Here is a 17856-nt window from a genome sequence, read left to right on the forward strand (position 1 = left end):
GCAGCTTTCTTGAGGCAGTATTGGTCAGAAGTGGCCCAGTGGGGAGTGGGCAGTATATAGCTTTATTGGGGCAGCGACTATCTTTCCCATACAGCCTTTTGACTCTGTAGAGGGCCTATCCACCCTCCCATGGAATAACACAGAATTAGCCAGTTGCTATTATAGAGCCAAGCAGGAATTTGGGGCTTTGGAAGAAACCTTTTTCACTTGCTTTGTGATGTCCTGAAAGGAGGAGTGTCTACTTAACTAAGCCTGGTCATAGACCGGTTAGGCCAACTAGTTGGCAAGAGTAGGGCAGGTTGCTCAAGGAAAGTTACTCAAAGGGGAAGGAAAAGGAAGCATGCCACACAATAAGGGGAGCATCCTTGATCCTGAGCAGCATCTTTCTGAACTTAGCAGAGACCTTATGGACAGCAGAGGAGGGGGGTGAGGCTTGGAACCTCTCCATAGTGCATGTGCAGGCAAGGATAAACAAGGCTTTCCACCAACCTAGTTTGGAGCCAGGGTGGGCCTGCCCATCAAAGTAGTCACAGTTGATTGCCACGTGCAGCTTGCCCTTGAGATAAATTAGCTACTAATAATAAGCAATTACATTGATCAGCCATTTAAATACATAAAACTGGCTGAACCCATACATTTTTATTTTGTGTCTTGATTTGGGCATTGTCAGGGCAGTATGTTATTAAAGACTTCGTTGTTTTCAGTTGTTATAATGTTCAAATTGACACAAAAATATGCTGATAATCCTACCTACTGTGGCTGTATGAGAATGTGTCTGTCCCCCGAATACCTCCCCCTGCTATTTACTACAAAATTTCATCTTTTATTTTTCCCTATGTCTCAGATGGTAAAAATTAGCATACCTTAGTATGTGTAGGGCGTGTAGGATCACAATACTCACTTTTTTTACTATAACATTACACTGGTATAATTGACACAGAGCCTGCTTTAGAACAGTAGTTTGAACCAGACAATCACACAGATTTCCTTGAGCCCTGTAATCCTATGTCATGCCATCATATGTTGTTGTGCCTGGCTAGTGTCATAACATCGCTGTATTTTCAGTTTCGATGGGAGACAGTATGGTATAGTGATTAGAGTATCAGACTAGGCTCTGGGAGACCCAGGTTTGATTCCCCACACTGCCTTAAAAGCTTGTTAGGTGACCTTGGACCAGTCACAAATTCCCAGCCTAAAGGCTGAGGATAAAAGGCGAAGATCACTTCAAGCTGCTTTGGGTCCCTATTAGGAAAAAAGATGGGATATAAATGAAGCGAATTGTTTGATTCCCTGGTTGTTGTCTGGATTTGTAAGGAAAATAAATATATCAACAATAAAATATCATGTTGAATAAATGAGCTTGTTTTCAAAACCGGGAGAACGATAGTCCTTGGTTCTTGTAGAAGCATATTCCATGATCTTGGACGAGCTCCGAGTAAAGCTCTACATCATGTTTAAATAAGTCCTTTGCTGCTGATAAATTGTTCCCTTGAACAAGGAGTATAGTTGTCAACCATAAATATAATGTGAATGCTGGTTCACAGTATTTGAAGCATACATTATCTATTATATGGAAAAGGCTCTTCAGTATTGGAAGAGATTTTGAGTCGCCAGAGAAAGTTGATGGATGGATGTCTTCCAAGATTATTTGTTGTGAAAATTACTGATTTTTTTACATTAAAAATTCATATGGGGGAAAAACATGATACCATAAGTTGGACCAGTTATGGATTGTAATACATGTATGATCAGAATTTATGTTGATCTACATGTACTTACCCACACTTCCCTACATGTAGATCAACATAAATTCTTGATCTACATGTACTTACCCACACTTCCCTACATGGTTTTCATGTTAGAAATAGATATGGATCCAACTCTGTGACTTTATCCAAAAAAGAAAACACCTTACTTTCAATACAGTGGCCCACCAATCTGGCAGTGCATTTGTCTGTAAATATGTAAAAGACATTTAAAGCAATAATAGTATACTTGTAGCTCATTAGTTGTGAGAGTTATCTTGTACAAAGATAGCATTAAGGGGAACATCTAGGTTAATAAAACTGATTTCATCTTATTAGGATTTTGCTTCATCATGTGCTGAAATGCTGAAACTGAACCTACTGCAGTGGAGGAAACTGTATTGTACTGCTGGGAGTCACTCCATTGTGTATTATGAAAAAAAGAGTTGTATGACACTTCCATTTAAATGGCTAAAATGTAAGAACCCTGTAAGCACACAGTCTGCCCACATTATGTTTGGAGAAGGGAAAGGAGGGTAGCACAATGAGACATGACTTACTGAGCATGTCACCACACCAGTCAACTTTACCAGCGTCCGTTTTAGCCTTATTAGGCTAAGGGCCTAGTGGAGAGCCTGAAAAATGCAAATACTGAATCTCTGATGAGAGCATAGTAATTCTACAAGCAGCCCTTTGGATCATTTCCCATTATATGAGCTTTATGCTGTTTCAAATAGTAACAAAGGCCAACATGAAGGTTATTTTTTGGGACTGTCTCAAGTAGAAAGTTTGATTAAATTTCTCCATTGTTTCCTTTAGCAGTGCCTTAAAGAATTCAATATTTTGTATTCTGGAATTGCATTTTCTGGAGTTTCTACCATGCAACCTGTAAGACATAACAATATGCTATGTTAAGACTAGTATTGAGTTAACTAGATTGAAGTACAAGGGAATATTTATATTACCCATATTGTGAAATCTAGTTTTAATTTAATGTAAACACCTTATTCCTCAAGATGAGGTGAATCTTTATGTCAAAATAGCCTTTGCTCCACACCCGTGCAACACCCTTGATAAGGGATGTGGAAAAAGAGGTTTAGATCAGGGGTAGTTTTACTGTCTTTGCCATTCTTTTAAAAAAACTTTTGAGATACGTGCTATATAGTACAGAAAAGAGGCAGATCACTCTAGGAAAAAAATGCAGCTCAGTGAAAATCCACTTTATTGTTGTCTTCCGCAGTAGATAAAGACTACTTTGTTTTGTTTGGTGTTCCCTCACTAGCATGAGTTGTCATCCCTCTTTATGTGATTTTATGTGTTTATATGTTTTATTTAATTGTTATATATGCTTTTTATGTTTGAACTGTGTTAGTGTTTTGATATTCGCCCCCTTAGGGATCAAGAATTTGGTGGAAAGGCAACACACAAATAATTTTTTGGTATAGAGAACTGAGAATAGCATTTTCATATTCAGAAAAAGTACCTGTTTAGCAGGTCCTGTGGACATATAAGTAGCATCATCTCACCTTGGCACGAAACTGCTGTAGGCACTAAACTGCTGTAGGACAGAGATGGAACACAGAATCAGACGGACCCTTATCTAATCTCCCATGGATGTTCTTATCCCTATTAATGATTTGAGATCCAGAGGAGTTAGCCATGTTAGTCTATAGTAACAAAATCAAAAAGAGTCCAGTAGCACCTTTAAGACTAACCAACTTTATTGTAGCATAAGCTTTCGAGAATCACAGTTCTCTTCGTCAGATGCATGGAGGGTAAGAAGAAACTGGTCAGATATAGAGGAGGGGAGGGGAGAGAGGAGTAGATGCAAACAGCTCTCAAACAGCTCCTTCTGATATGGAGATCAGTTTGCTTCTGATTTCCTTTACAGAAGCAAACTGATCTCCATATCAGAAGGAGCTGTTTGAGAGCTGTTTGCATCTACTCCTCCCTCCCCTCCTCTATATCTGACCAGTTTCTTCTTACCCTCCATGCATCTGACGAAGAGAACTGTGATTCTCGAAAGCTTATGCTACAATAAAGTTGGTTAGTCTTAAAGGTGCTACTGGACTCTTTGATTAATGATTTGATAACTAAATCAAATAGGCTTCAGATAAATATCTAGAAAATAGTCTAATACCAGTTTCTTTACAATGAAAGATCATTTTTAAGAACACGACACATACTGTGACGGCTTTCCATGAAGCTAGTAATATTTGAACTGGTAAGCCAGCTTCGTGATGAAAACATTGAACTGGGACAGTGAAATATGCCTTAGAAATATACATTACATTCCAAAAGTATTTGTAATGAAAAAAAGACACAGTGTGTTTAATTATACTTATCTGTACTTTTGTAATTTAATAGCCAGTATAGTATTTTAAACTATTCATTCTTTCACTCCTAGGTATTAAGGTATTATATGGTACTCTGTGTAATGAGTGTAAAGATTACCTAGCAAATATTCCCTCTCTTTTACAGACTTGGATTATCACTTGCTTTTATCTTCAACTGCTCCTACTCAATCCTCTTGTCAAAGCCCAAAGTCCCTGCGGGAATCCTGTGACAGATGATGTGAATTACATTGAAAAACTGGCAAGTGGCTTTTCTTTTAAACTTCTTTCTAAATACTAGATGGAAGTGGACTAGACACTCTGGGGAAATGTGGTCACTGAAGACGCTCTACTTGATTTACATAGGAGATAGGGGCACAAAAAGGAATACACATTTTACAGCTCACAAGTATCCCTGAACAAGGTAGCCTCCCATCTGCACATCCTTTTCTATTTAAGCAATATCTTTTAACACCAGAAATATCTCAGATTTCCAAATTATTTTTAATGAGTTTTTGAATTCTCCTAAGTGCTGCTTTGAGCTTCCTCTCAAATGTTCTGTAGGTGCCTCCATGTAGTATCCACAAAAAAATCCCCTCCTTCATATTGGGCTTGTTTATTTTGAGGTATTTTGCTTTTATGAATGTTAGTGGTAGAGATTGTCCTCAACTCATAGCTGACTTATGGCGACCCCCGCCCCGCCCCAGGAGTTTCATGGCACGAGACTGACAATGGTGGTTTGCCATTGCCTGCCTCTGCAACTGTGGTCTTCATGAGGGGTCTTCTATCCAATTACTAACCAAAGCCAACCCTTCTTAGCTTCTGAGATCTGATGAGATCAGGCTCACCTGGATTATCCAGGTCAGGGTTTTATGAATGTTACAGAAGGAAAATAGAATGTGTACTTTTCTTAGTTTATAAACAAAGACAATAGGGATATATATAATCTTTTATGGATTGCATAATTCTATAGTGTTTAACTAAATAAATGTTAGGTATTTTGTGCCCACTACTATAGATGCAAGCAACAAAAATTTCATTGGAAGACTTTTTATAATACACTGCAAGTTTTTATGCTACACTCAAAATAGATTTTAAAGTACTGTTGAATGTAGAACATCATGAATAATGTACATAGCTGTTTCAGTAGAACTGTTCAGATTTTAGTACATGTAGTTTTCGTGATGCTGCTCACCTCATTTAATAATTTAATAAGAAATTTACTTTATGGAGCAAACAAGGTGTTTCATTAAAACAAAGGGAGTGTCAGAATCTGTTGCTCCACGTTGTGGTCAGATTTGGGTAGATTGGTGGGTTATTATAAATAATGCTATGAAACATTCTTGCTTGTAACAAGCTCCAGTGTAGCAAGGAGGGTTTTTTATTTAGTTATTTACTTGGATATTTTACCCTGCTTTTTTCCACTTGTGTGGACTCTTAAAGTGGCTTACAGTATGAGAAAATAACAATATCGAATACAACAAATCTACCAGTCAGCAAAAAAGTAATCCACAGAAGAGAGAAGGGAAACAGAGCAAGTAGTAAAAACTCTTTACTGATGGCAGCAGTCTCTCCCCAGACACTTCCTTCCAGGAGGCAGCTTCCTTGTAAACTTCAAGGGACTGATGGGGAACAGGTGGTAAAAGCTCTGCCCTTATGGCAATAGTCTGTCTCCAGATTATAGCAGCTACAGAGCTGCTTGCATGCATTCATGTGATCCAGTTTCATGTATATCCCACTTTTTGCTGCAAGAAAGGTGGAGTATAAATGAATGAATGAATGAATGAATAAGTAAATAAATAAAGCATTTACGCAAATCACTGTGCACAGAGATTTTCCTAATTCACTTCAATTAATAAGCTTCACCTGTACGTTGCAAAAAGCATGGCCTAAATGCCTCTTTAGCCTAGGTGTGTTTGAAGTGTTTTTCTTGATATGGAGATTAACCCATGTTCGGAAAAGAACAGTTTATAGAGGTCTTTCCTACTGCATTCTTTCCAAGGTACTACTGCTTCTAAATAGTATCCAATCTATAACCTCTTAGAACAGCCAGAGATCATGTGGAAGATGATTTAAAACCTCTTCATCTGCCCAAGGGTACAGAATTCAAATACTCAAGCACTGCCAGCCATCATACCTGGGCATACTTTTCCTGATATTCTTCAATAGCTATCAGGGTTAGAAAAGGGCTTATTAAAAAGACTGTATAGGTGTGAAATGTGAGACGGACATATCATATATGCAAAAAAAGCAAAATAATAATTAAAATTCCCCGTAGAACAAAGAAACACCTGGAAACCTAGAGCTTTGCAGGTGCTTTATTTCACAATGAACAGCTACAGAAAAAAATTAGAGGAATTTGCCTGAACAGATGCCCATGTTTGTCTTTAATTATCCTATGACCACAGATGACTATCAGCATTTTATCGCTGAAGTGGATGTGCATATAAGCTTTCATTCCATGGAAGTACAACTCTGTTACAAAGCAAACTAACAGCACATTTTTTTGTGTAAGGGGTTAACCAGATGTATCAATGGCAAATCTGCAAGTTAGAACATTTTTATGCAATGTGTTCATGGTCATCTCCAGTTACAGTACTTAGATGTCTTCAGCAAATGCCATCAAATGTTTAGTAGTGTTTAATTGGTATTTTAGATTTTATAAATTAGTGTTTTTATTGTAATTCATATTGTGCTTTTATTGTATATTATCTAACGCTGTTGTAACCTGTCCTGAACTCTTCCCGCTGCCTTTTCCTTATAGTCCCTTCCTCTCAACTTTCTCAGTGGACTTATATGGGAAATAAGCTCTGCTGGAAGAAAAATGGGCAGAGGGGGTTATAAGCCAAAGCAGGAGATATGGGGAAGGATTCAAGCCACCACCACCACCCTGCAATCATTTTTCTCTGCTTTAAATCCCCCACTCCATTTTTGTAAAGATATTGTACAACCTACATTCTAATGCATACACCACTGCCCCATGTATTTGCAGTTCTGAACAAAACACTAGTATAGATGTCTCATAATTGGTACAGAAAAGGATGATGATACAAAACGTTTGGGTCAGATGCCTGCTCCAGACCTGAGTAGAATCTCCAGGAAAATGCTTAGGGGCCATCTCTTCCTATTTCCTGTTTCTTCAGATACGTAAGATTATACATGGTGGTTTAACAGACTATATCAACAGGAATCCTCTTCAGTTTCACTGTCCATTGTACCTGATCTATTGTATGTGATGGAGGTTTCAGCCTTGGTAGAACTTAGATTCTATTTTCCATTGCTGTTGTAATTTCTTAATTTTAATCACATGAGTGTACAGCCCATCCCAGCTTTTAAACTATGCAGTCCATCACAGAAGGAATAAAGAAATTTAGGAAATAGTCTTTGCTGGAGGAGTGAAGGGGAGAAAGGTATAAACAGGGAAAAGAGGGAAGAATCACAGGCCAAAGCAGGAACAAGCAACAGTAGGATGACAGCAAGGGAAATGAAAGGGAAGTGCTCACAGCTGTCTCAAAGCCATCAGGCACTGTTCACCTATTTATTCTGTACTGTGTTGGTTCACAAAAGACACATGTTAATTTTGATCTAATTGTAAACTTTCTCTTTACATTTATGATTGTTCCTCATTGAATGCAAAGTATTCTAGACTAAACAATGTAGCCTAAACCATGGGGCACAAAGGTACCCTGGCGCAGAATTATGTCTTCTGTCCCTGGAATGATAGATTGATGGCTCATCCAGAGGTGTAACAATTAATTGGGAAAGGTTTGATTAATCATATCTGGGAGGGACTAGAGGTAAGAAAGGCACTTGATGACCTGTGATGGCTGGATTGGAGGGGCTATCAGGTCCCTGATTAGCCCAGATTAGGAAGGCAGGGTAAGGAAAGTACAGAAGAGCATTGATGACATAAGCAGGAACTCCTTTTGTTTTACTTAAGTGCTTCTCCGGGGCACGGAGGGGCAGCTAGTCAGCCTGACACACCTTTTGGTAATTTTCTAACTACAGCCGGGGTTGGTATCTGTTCTGCCTGGCCAGCCAGCGTTTTTGTGCTTACGGCAAACGAGGAAGGGTCTTGTGATACTTTATATTCATAGGCTGCCCTTGCAATAAGGAGAAAGGGTAGAATTGCTAACACTAAAGTCTCAGAACTATGGGAAGTGTTTTATCTCTGGTGTTTACTCAACTTGTCCTGCATACAAAGTGGTGCCTCAGTAGAAAATCTTAAATGGTTGATAGGGAGGACAGGATATTTCAACAACATTGATTGTTGACCATGTAAGGCATTATAGGTAATAACTAGTACCTTTCTTTGTGCCTAGCAGCATAAAGGCAGACAGTGAAAATCTTTTAAATTGTCGACATATGGTTCCTGTAACTTTGAAATCGCACTCCTAAGGCAGCTGGCAGTTTGTACAGATGCCGGAATATTTATGCATTGCCATGCAACCAGTTGTGACAGCATACTGCCTGTTGCTGTTTACACCAGTTGTACCTTTAGGGTTGCATGGCCATCAGGAGTTCATAGTCACAGAGTTGTGAGGAATGGATGACTCTTGCTAATCTGAAGAAAGAAAGGGACAGTGGCCTTACTTTTGTATGAAGTAGGGAGGGGGGGGGGAATCTCTCCACTGCAGATACTTCATATTCACTCTGCTGCTTCCTTGGTTACCTAGGCAAGCAGTTCAAAGTCAGCTGTGGATACTTCTCTTTCTTTTGCCACAGGTACAGGTGCTTTTGTGTCCATGCATGCAGGTGGCCTTAGAGTGTCTTGGCTGGTTGCATCTGTGGTCATGGTGGCTCATCCTTTAGTTCTAAGGACTGATTAACATGGTTGTCATGGGACAACAAAGCTGTGCCAGTGCCAGCAGCAGAGACATCCCCAGGGCCTATTGGCAGCTCTGCTAGGCCCTGGGATGGTCTTGGAAGAGCAAGAGCTTACTCAGCTCTCTGTGGGTGGGCTACAGTGGGAACTGTGTTGCATCAGCCAGACCCTTTCAGTCCCAGGGCACCTAATCAGTGGGGTAGAAGGCAATCAGGCAGCAACCACAGGGGGCAGCATTTCATCAACCATGGGGGAGAATATACTGGAGGGAGGAGCCCTTTCAAAGCAATTAGCGGCAGGTACCCAAATTTCAGCCTGCATCCGTTTCTAGGAGGCCTGGTTTGTGGGAAGGGATGGTAGCAGGTGCAGGACATGCACATAGAATTGTCAGCTCCAGGTTGAGAAAATCCTGGATGGATTTTGGGGAGGGGAGGGTTTGAGGAAGGACCTTAGCAGGGTGCAGTTCCATGCAGCACATTCTCCAAAGCATCCATTTTCTCCAGGAGAACTGATCTTTGTAGTTTGGACATCAGTTATAATTCTGGGAGATCTCCAGGTCCCACCCAGAGGTTGGCGTATCCATGGAGGCTGCCTTTAAAAATGGGAGGAAGTAGGCATATGAGAACAGGGCAGACCTTTGCTCTTGAGGTGAAGGTAGGAAGGCTGGGAAGAGATGAGGAGGAGGACTAGAGCGCCAGCCTAACCACTCCCTCTCACTTCCTAGGCCACTGGAGCTGGATAGATCATGACTCTACAGGGTGGTTGCCCCTCCAGCAGTAGTCACCAAAAATATAAAAACATGTTGCAAACCTCTTATAAAATTAGTTTGGTGAGTTACTTTTTTATGGAGGCTATTGTTTGTGTGTGCAAATACATCTGCAAATATGCATAAGAAGCTTAAGTTAAATCATGAAGAACATGACCAACAAAAATCAAGGTTTTGTGATTCTCTGTTGGAACATTTACGCTGGTACAAATCTCAGGAAATTTAGCCTTGGAGAGTAGAAAAGCTGTATCCCCACAATATGTCACTTCATCTGAATCACAAATTCTGATCTGGCTTGAGATTGAAATACTGTTCTGGGGAGGAGGGCCCAAGCCATAGTTTGGGATTTTAACTACTTATCATGAAAACTCAAGTCTTATTATTGCACATAAGGGGAAAGAACACGCAAGTCCAAAGATTCATTGTGTTTGGGTCAAAAACTGGCTTGTCCTTTGCTTGTTTGATTCATGCCTTTATGTAATTTCCATGTCCATTCTTGTATGGTAAGTCCTGCTGTGCAGAAAAAAGCAGAAAACCATACAGGAGATTAATTGCCCCAAGGACCTCAGAGCAGCATCCATATCACTGTCCCCAATTTTGACATCATAACAATCAGAAAGGGAATATCCTCTGTTTAATTACTGTTGGTGACATTGTTCTCTCAGAGGATTTCTTCCAAACTGTGAATTCTCTCATAGGCAAAGTTGAGCACCATCCCTCTCATATATTTGGGAACCAGGAAACAACCCAACCAACAGACCAACCCAGCCTGTGGGATGGGGGACTCCCAAGGGCTGGTTTCCTTCCTAGAGTCCTCTGCTAGAGCTGCTCCTTCTACTCTCTGAAAAGGAGCTAACTACTTAAGATGGGGAGGGATCGAAGAATGAGACTCTGTCTGGCTTCTCCTCCTTTCTAGATCCATAACAAGAAATCCCTACGTACGTTATACCAAGTAGGATGCCTGCCACTGCTCTCTAGTTCTGGATGGACCCTCCATGCAGTTTCACCTGTCAATAGACTAGTAGCCTAGGCTTATGGCACAAAAGGATTTTCATTTCTGGGCTTAGTATAGAGGAAAAGTTGGCAAGGCACTATGGAACAGTTTTCAGCTCACAAATGGGCTATATTTTTGTTTGTTTATATTGAAATATTTATATCCCACTTTTCCTTGTGGCTCAGGGTGGCTTACAAGATGAGCCTGGTCCTCTTGAAATCTTCATGTTCACAAAGGACTCTGGACCACTGTCCTTATCCAGTTTGTACATTTATTTGACTTGAATATCCATTCACAGTATGTATGAAAATATATTTATTAGGATGTTTCATTTAACATTAAGAAACATTTGTATGATTTCATGCTGGAAATTTTGTTTAAACCATTCATGTTAAACCTAAGCAAACCCAAAAAGTTCAGCTAAGTATATAATACATGTGTTTGTCATTTAGTTTATATAATTACTTGTAAGAATCACTGGTGTCTTTTAAGATGTGTTCCAAGAGCAAAACATTCAACATTCATTTCCAAAACAAACTAAGGAGATGAGATATTAAGACTTGATCCTTTTCTACAGCAATTATGCTACTGAGGATATAAACATTTGTTACACTGATAACTCATTAATGGTAATCTGTGTTCATCTAGCAGCTTTTTACAAATCCTGCTAGCAGAAACCAGCTGGGACACACATACATATAGGAAAAAACCACCAATTTACCCCCAAGATAACTGTAAAATTGATATTCCAATGCTAAATTTGATATCCCAATCAATAAGGATGCGATTACAGCAATTTTAGAGTTCCGGCATGTTTAGACCAGGCCTGTACATCATAAGGCCCATGGGAAGATCATGTGTACCCCCTCCCTGACCATTTATACCCCCCTCAGATAATTTCAAATGTACTTTGTAGTTTTCCTATGATTCTGCAAGAACTAATTTTTATTGGCTTTTAAAAAAAATAATACCGTACCCATTTCTTACTCATATATGTTCATGAGACATCAAAGGCTTGCAGAACTCTACCAAGAGAGAGTGAGGATAAAAGAATTCCTATATCTGCATTGCTTTTCCTCTTGCAAGTTGGTATTATGGTCTTACTGCCAGTTTTTCTATCCTTTCCAATTTTGTCAGCCACCCTACATGGATCTGCCTGTGTGACTTCCTCAGAATATGAATTTCATGTGTGGAAAACTTATGTGCTGTTGCAGCTCAGCTCTTTGAGGAAAAAAGTTGGGGGCGGGCTGTTTGAGATGCATAAAAGAGGGAGGTCATCAGACAATGGATTAAAATTAAAATTGTAACAAAAATACATTTCAAAGTACCATGTAGCAATGTGACTGTTTTAAAATTAATTAAAATGTAAAATGGCCCTTAGAACAATCTGAGTTGTTTATCCCTGCTTTAGAATATTTGCTGAATTTTGTCTTCTGATGGAAATGCTTCCTATCACTATTATTAAGCTTGTATGTTTCCTTTGTGGGACCAATAGCAGAAACCTACTGAGGTTGAAAAAAGGCCATAGGAGGGGGGGGGGGAAGGTTGGCTCCATCTGTGCCACCCCCAACGTGGTGGCCATTTGCTATCTAAAAACCTGTAGTAGAACCATTCATGGCATGTAGGAGGCCTCACTCAAGTTCAATTTCTGACATTTTTAAAAAATGAATGTCTATGCTGCCTTTCCAGTGAACCTAGTTGAGGTAGATAGGGGCTTGGCTGATTGATCTCTGTCTTTTGGTGCTACACCTCTGAAGATGCCAGCCACAGCTGCTGGCGAAACGTCAGGAACTACAATGCCAAGACCACGGCAATACAGCCCGGAAAACCCACAACAACCATCCTTTTTAACTGTTTTTTATTTTATATTACTGTAATATTGAAATTACGAAATATCGAAATAATGACACTCCAAGGAAGTGAAACTTCAGTAAAATTCAGGCACTGAACTGTCCTGCATAGGAAATGCCCACGAAAGCTTTCCACATGCTTCCAAATTTCCAAAAAAGAAACGGGAGAGAGCCATCAGTGCTGTCAGTGGGGGAAAGAGAGGCATCATTATCTTCAATGATGTTTCTTTATAAGGCAAGATCGAAATAACGGAAAAGTGCACTCAAAAAAATTTTTAAAAAAATGGGCGGGAAAAAAGGTCCCGCCCAAAAAAGCAGTTTTCGAGCGGCCGTGTGACCAGAGGGACACGCGAGAAAGACGGATTGGAAGCAGGAATGTGAACGAAGAGGAAACAATTGTGGATTGGAGGCAAACGGAAGATATCCAATAAACATGCGGGTAATGGGTGAATGTGGATTCCACCTCAGTATAATTTCAAATTATACTGCTACTGTTCATGCCAGTTCAGGAGGAATAAAGTAGAGATAACAAATCCACATTGTTATGGATGATACTTTGGCATGCACAGCATGATCCAAAAAAACAAATATACCTCATGAGTCCTATATTATGGCTTACCAGAGACTTCATTCTCCCCTGCTCCATTTTTTCTGGCTCAATTAGGCTGTAAAAACAGGATTTATAAAGTGTTTGCTGGAAGAAACTTCTTTCTTTTGGGGGGAAAGGGCCCAAACTTTGTTCTGGTTGCCATCTTATATACTAATAGTCAAGTGGCCTGATCTGAGGATACTTCAGTCCAGAGATTGGAGCCATGAACAGAAAAGACATATCTTCCTACTCACCTTAAAAATGCCCAAGGTTTGCAGAAAAATCTGAAATCTGAAAAAAAAATACCCGGGAAGAGGGGTTAAAAATCCAAAAAGATAAAAGAAGTGCTTGTAGCTTTAACCAAATGCCCTTAGCAGTGGTTGCTAGGCATCCATAAAAGTTCAGCGGTGTTCTAGGCTTGGTTTCTCTCAGTAAAAGGCAGGAGGAGGGGCAGGGCCCTTTTCAGAGTCATTTTGGCCTTTGAGGGAGGACCCATTGGGGCCAGGCTCAGAATCAACCGTCAACCGAATTGATATCATGCAACTGGCATAACCCAGCCCTGCCTGCTCCCTACTGTTCAACAATAGTCCGTCCCCCCCATTAAAGCCACAGCACGGTTGTTGTGAGAATAATATGGAAGACTGTGACACTGAGAGATCTCTGTCTTTTGGTGCTACACCTCTGAAGATGCCAGCCACAGCTGCTGGCGAAACGTCAGGAACTACAGTGCCAAGACCATGGCAATACAGCCTGGAAAACCCACAACAACCAATATGGAAGTCCTTGCGGGTGCCACACTTCTTACTACTAAAGCAAGAACTATTACTTATCATTGTCACCAAATCCAGTGAGAAAGTTTATACACTGATCTGCTCAACTTTCTGCTAATTCAAAGACACAGATGTCTGCCTAAAGTTCTTCTGCTAAAATATCTGACAGTGATCTGAACTGTCATCTAATTCTATGTTGTTTAAATAAAATTTATGATGTTTAATTATTCAAATATTGTTGACCTTGGCTTTCTAGTTCTAAAGTCCACCAAGTGAGTACTAAGTATTTAGTACTCAGCTGCCTGGCCCAAGGCTGTCCAGGTGCTCTCCAACATCACAGGCAGGCTGAGGAGGCATAACACTTTCTGCATCTAAAACTTCACTTTGACTACAAAGCAAATAAGCTAATGGCAACAACTGAGACAGGGCTAGCAAGCATTTCAGAGGTCAAAGACAGTATTGCTAGGAATAAGGCGGTCAGATGGCAAAGAAAGGGCTGCGAGCCTATTAGAGGAAGTTCCAGAAGTCTTAAACAGCAATGTATCTAAGTCTCAACATGGCTCTGTCTGTGGGAGACTGGGGCAAAAAAACCCTAAGACAAATCTCTCTACAGACCTAGCACAATGCAAGTGGGCTGGCAGCTAACACTATGCAACTTGGCCTGGCTTGGCCCAGCCCCTGGAACCTCACAGAGTTTTCCCAGTGAAAGCCTAATGGGATGGGAAAGCTGAAGATGGGGGCGCAGATAAAGGTAGATTGGCTGCTGGGTAGCAAGGAGAGAATGAAGCGGGAAAGAGGGAGTGGCTATGGGGACTTCCATTAAGGGGAAAGAGGAAATAATGGGGGAGGGGAAATGAGGTGTCTTCCACTTGCATACTTTCTAAATTTGCCATTGAGGTACTGGGCCCATCTTTTATCTGCTCCTTTGAAATGTAGACAGGTGATCCTAGAACATACTAATAAAACTATATTAAAATACGTTTTAAAAAATTCTAACAGTGCAATCTTGTACAGAATTATTCCATTTTACAATGTCCTATGATTTCTGATGTAATGTAGTCTGCACTGGAAAAGGTCTGTTTAGGGTTGCACTGTAAATTAAGGAAGTTTTTCTGAATTAGAGTATGCTTTTTTTCAAACCAGTTGTCAGGCACAAGCTATCTAAGGCTGAGGTGTGATCCCCAGCTTTTTGTTTAGAAGATGTTAAAAATGTTTTCAGTCTTCAAATCTGTAGCCTTGGACACTTATGTTTTATAACTGTGAGTGAGAAGTGCTTGACAGGCTTCAATGTCAGGAAAGTAGATGGTATACATAATGCATGTCAGTTCTTGTTGTGCTTGTTGGTCTGGAACAAATTTCATCTTGTGGTGACCTTTCTTAAAGGAGTATACACTTGCTGACACAGCTAAGTATATTCTAGTATAATGAGTATGGAAAACTGCACCTGAAGCTTTCGTCTTCTCTTTTTGTTTGGTGTGTGGTTAATAGTGTATCCCTATGCACAGCATGGAAACGAGCTGCTTATATGGGATGGTGAGAGATTTACAGAAGGAAAACAGTAGAAGAAACTTGTAAAACTGAGTCAAACAGGTTTGAGAAGTAGGGAAGAAATACTGTGAATTACATATACTTTTTTTGCTGTGATCTTAAGGTCATCTACCTCCTATAGCTTTTTTCTCATTATATACATAGTGTATAAAGTAAAAATACTGGAATAATGTTAGATTTTCAGTTAAAGTTAAAATGAGACTATGGACACATCCATGGTGAACGTGACACAATTATAAGATTAAATAAAAACTCGAGATAACATGAAATGACCTTTCAGACATTTGTGAATACTTTCGCTGCCACATCTTTGTTGTTGAACCATCACAAACATAACAATATGCCTGTTTTCAACTGAGTTCCAAATCTGGCACCAATCTTGGGAATATGCTCTCCGGACAGTTCTCCCCATCACCTTCCCTTGTAAGCCTTGATCCTGGTTTAGCGTTACTTCATTTGACAGAAAGCCCTTTTAAAATACATGTTGATCAAGTGCCATCAGTATTCAACCCTGACCACAATGTCATCATAAGGATAATCTGACAAATCATGTACACAGCATCTTTGTTCCATGATAATCTGGGGAATAATAGAATTGCAAGTAATTATTCATTTCTTTTATTTCGGTATTATTTTTAAGTATTTATTTGAGAAATATAAATGAACTTCAGCTTCCAAAACATATACTCTACCCCTTATCTTAATATCTGTCCTTCTACTCGTCTTAACTTAGTGATTACATAAAAATCAACATGCAGAAACAAATGTTAAGATTTTGTAGATTATGCAAAAGGTGCTAATGGGTTGGTACATTAAACTCTACCTATTATCTTTCTGTTATACCTTGCTTTAGTATGCTAAAGTAAGCTTATGTAAAAAGCTTCATATCAAAGTTACTAAATAGCATTGAATATCTTTTATTGTCTCTTTGTAGGTTGGAAATCTTCCAAATGATTATAGGATAACCCTTAAATATGTCGAGAAGATGGACAGTCTGGTATGTGTAGCCACTTGATTATTTTCTATAACACAATCAAAAGAAGTATAAATGAGTTCTTGCCTTCTAATCTTATGTCATGTGAATTTCATAGTTGTAAACTCAGGCTAATCAGAGACCAGTCAAGAACTCCTATCTCAAAAGATAGGAGTAACTGTGTGAGTAATTGCAAGGGTCCCGATTAGGGAACATATAACACCTATACTATGCCAGCTGCACTGGTTACCAGTTGAGTACCGGATCCAGTTCAAGGTTTTGGTGTTGACCTATAAAGCCCTATGCAGACTGGGCCCAGCATATCTGCAGGACCACCTCTCCCCATATATACCCCAGAGGATGCTTCGTTCAACAAATAAACAACTGTGGGTGGTCTGTGGCCCAAGGGAGGCCCTCCTGGTCTCAGTCAGAGCCAGGGCCTTTTCAGTCCTGGCACCGACCTGGTGGAGCTCTCTGTCTGAGGAAACCAAGGCCCGGCGGGATTTGTTATCTTTCCGCTGGGCCTGTAAGACAGAGATGTTCCGCCAGGCATATGGTGGAGGCTAGGTTCAGTGGAGGCTCCCACTGGCCACACTAAAGATCTATCCACCACCCTACATATGAGCCAGGGCTTGAAAAGCAGTATTTTATCGTTGCCATCTAAAGAGAAGCTGTATTGTATTTATTGTATAAAGTTGTTTTAATGTTATTTGTATAATGTTTTATCCGTTTTTAACTGTTATTTATGTAAATTCAAATGTTGTACTCCACCCTGAGCCCGCCTGGTGGGGATGGCGGACTAAAAATCTAATATAATAAATAATAAATAATACATATCTGAACCCAAACTGAATGCCATGATTTCTGTGAGAGAACTAGAAACGTAATTATTTCTCTTTAAAATTAAAGTCAGGCTAGGTTGTGCCCTAGAGGGCCAGTTTGGTGTAGTGGTTAAGAGCATGGGATTCTAATCTGGGGAACCGGGTTTGATTCCCCACTCCTCCACTTGAAGCCAGCTAGGTGACCTTAGGTCAGTCACAGCTTCTAGGAACTCTCTCAGCCCCACCCACCTCACAGGGTGATTGCTGTTTTGGGGGTAATAATAACATACTTTGTAAACTGCTCCAAGTGGGTGTTAAGTCATCCTGAAGGGCAGTATATAAATTGAATGTTATTAATGTTATTATAATTATCATTTCTTTACGTGATTATAAAAAGCAATGTATGTTCATCAGTGATCAAGAACAGGGAATAATATAGATGTCTGGCAATATGAATGGTTTGTATTTTAGCTTATATTGTACAATGACTCCAGCAAGAGTGAAGAGCAGCATGTGTATAATTATCATTTCCTCAAAGGAAAGAAACATAAGACATTGCCAGAAATAAAGAGAAATGAACAACTGCTAGCTGAAGTAATTGCTATTATTATCTCTTTTAATGAATTTAATCAAAAGAATATT

General features: G+C 39.8%; 1 protein-coding gene across 4 annotated transcripts in view; it reads left to right on the plus strand.

The window, feature by feature from the left end:
• KITLG (KIT ligand) overlaps positions 1-17856 on the plus strand; it is an 88378-nt gene that overhangs the window by 35358 nt on the left and 35164 nt on the right. For 3 of the 4 annotated variants that reach the window (XM_054988253.1, XM_054988254.1, XM_054988256.1), the window contains exons 2-3: positions 4227-4340; positions 16355-16417. In XM_054988253.1, coding sequence (XP_054844228.1) covers positions 4227-4340; positions 16355-16417 — 177 coding nt within the window. The remainder of the gene's footprint in view (positions 1-4226; positions 4341-16354; positions 16418-17856) is intronic. The other variant, XM_054988255.1, reaches the window with a different exon arrangement.

The sequence above is a fragment of the Eublepharis macularius genome, chromosome 9 (genome assembly GCF_028583425.1).
Source record: "Eublepharis macularius isolate TG4126 chromosome 9, MPM_Emac_v1.0, whole genome shotgun sequence".
In the NCBI taxonomy this organism is placed as follows: domain Eukaryota; kingdom Metazoa; phylum Chordata; class Lepidosauria; order Squamata; family Eublepharidae; genus Eublepharis; species Eublepharis macularius.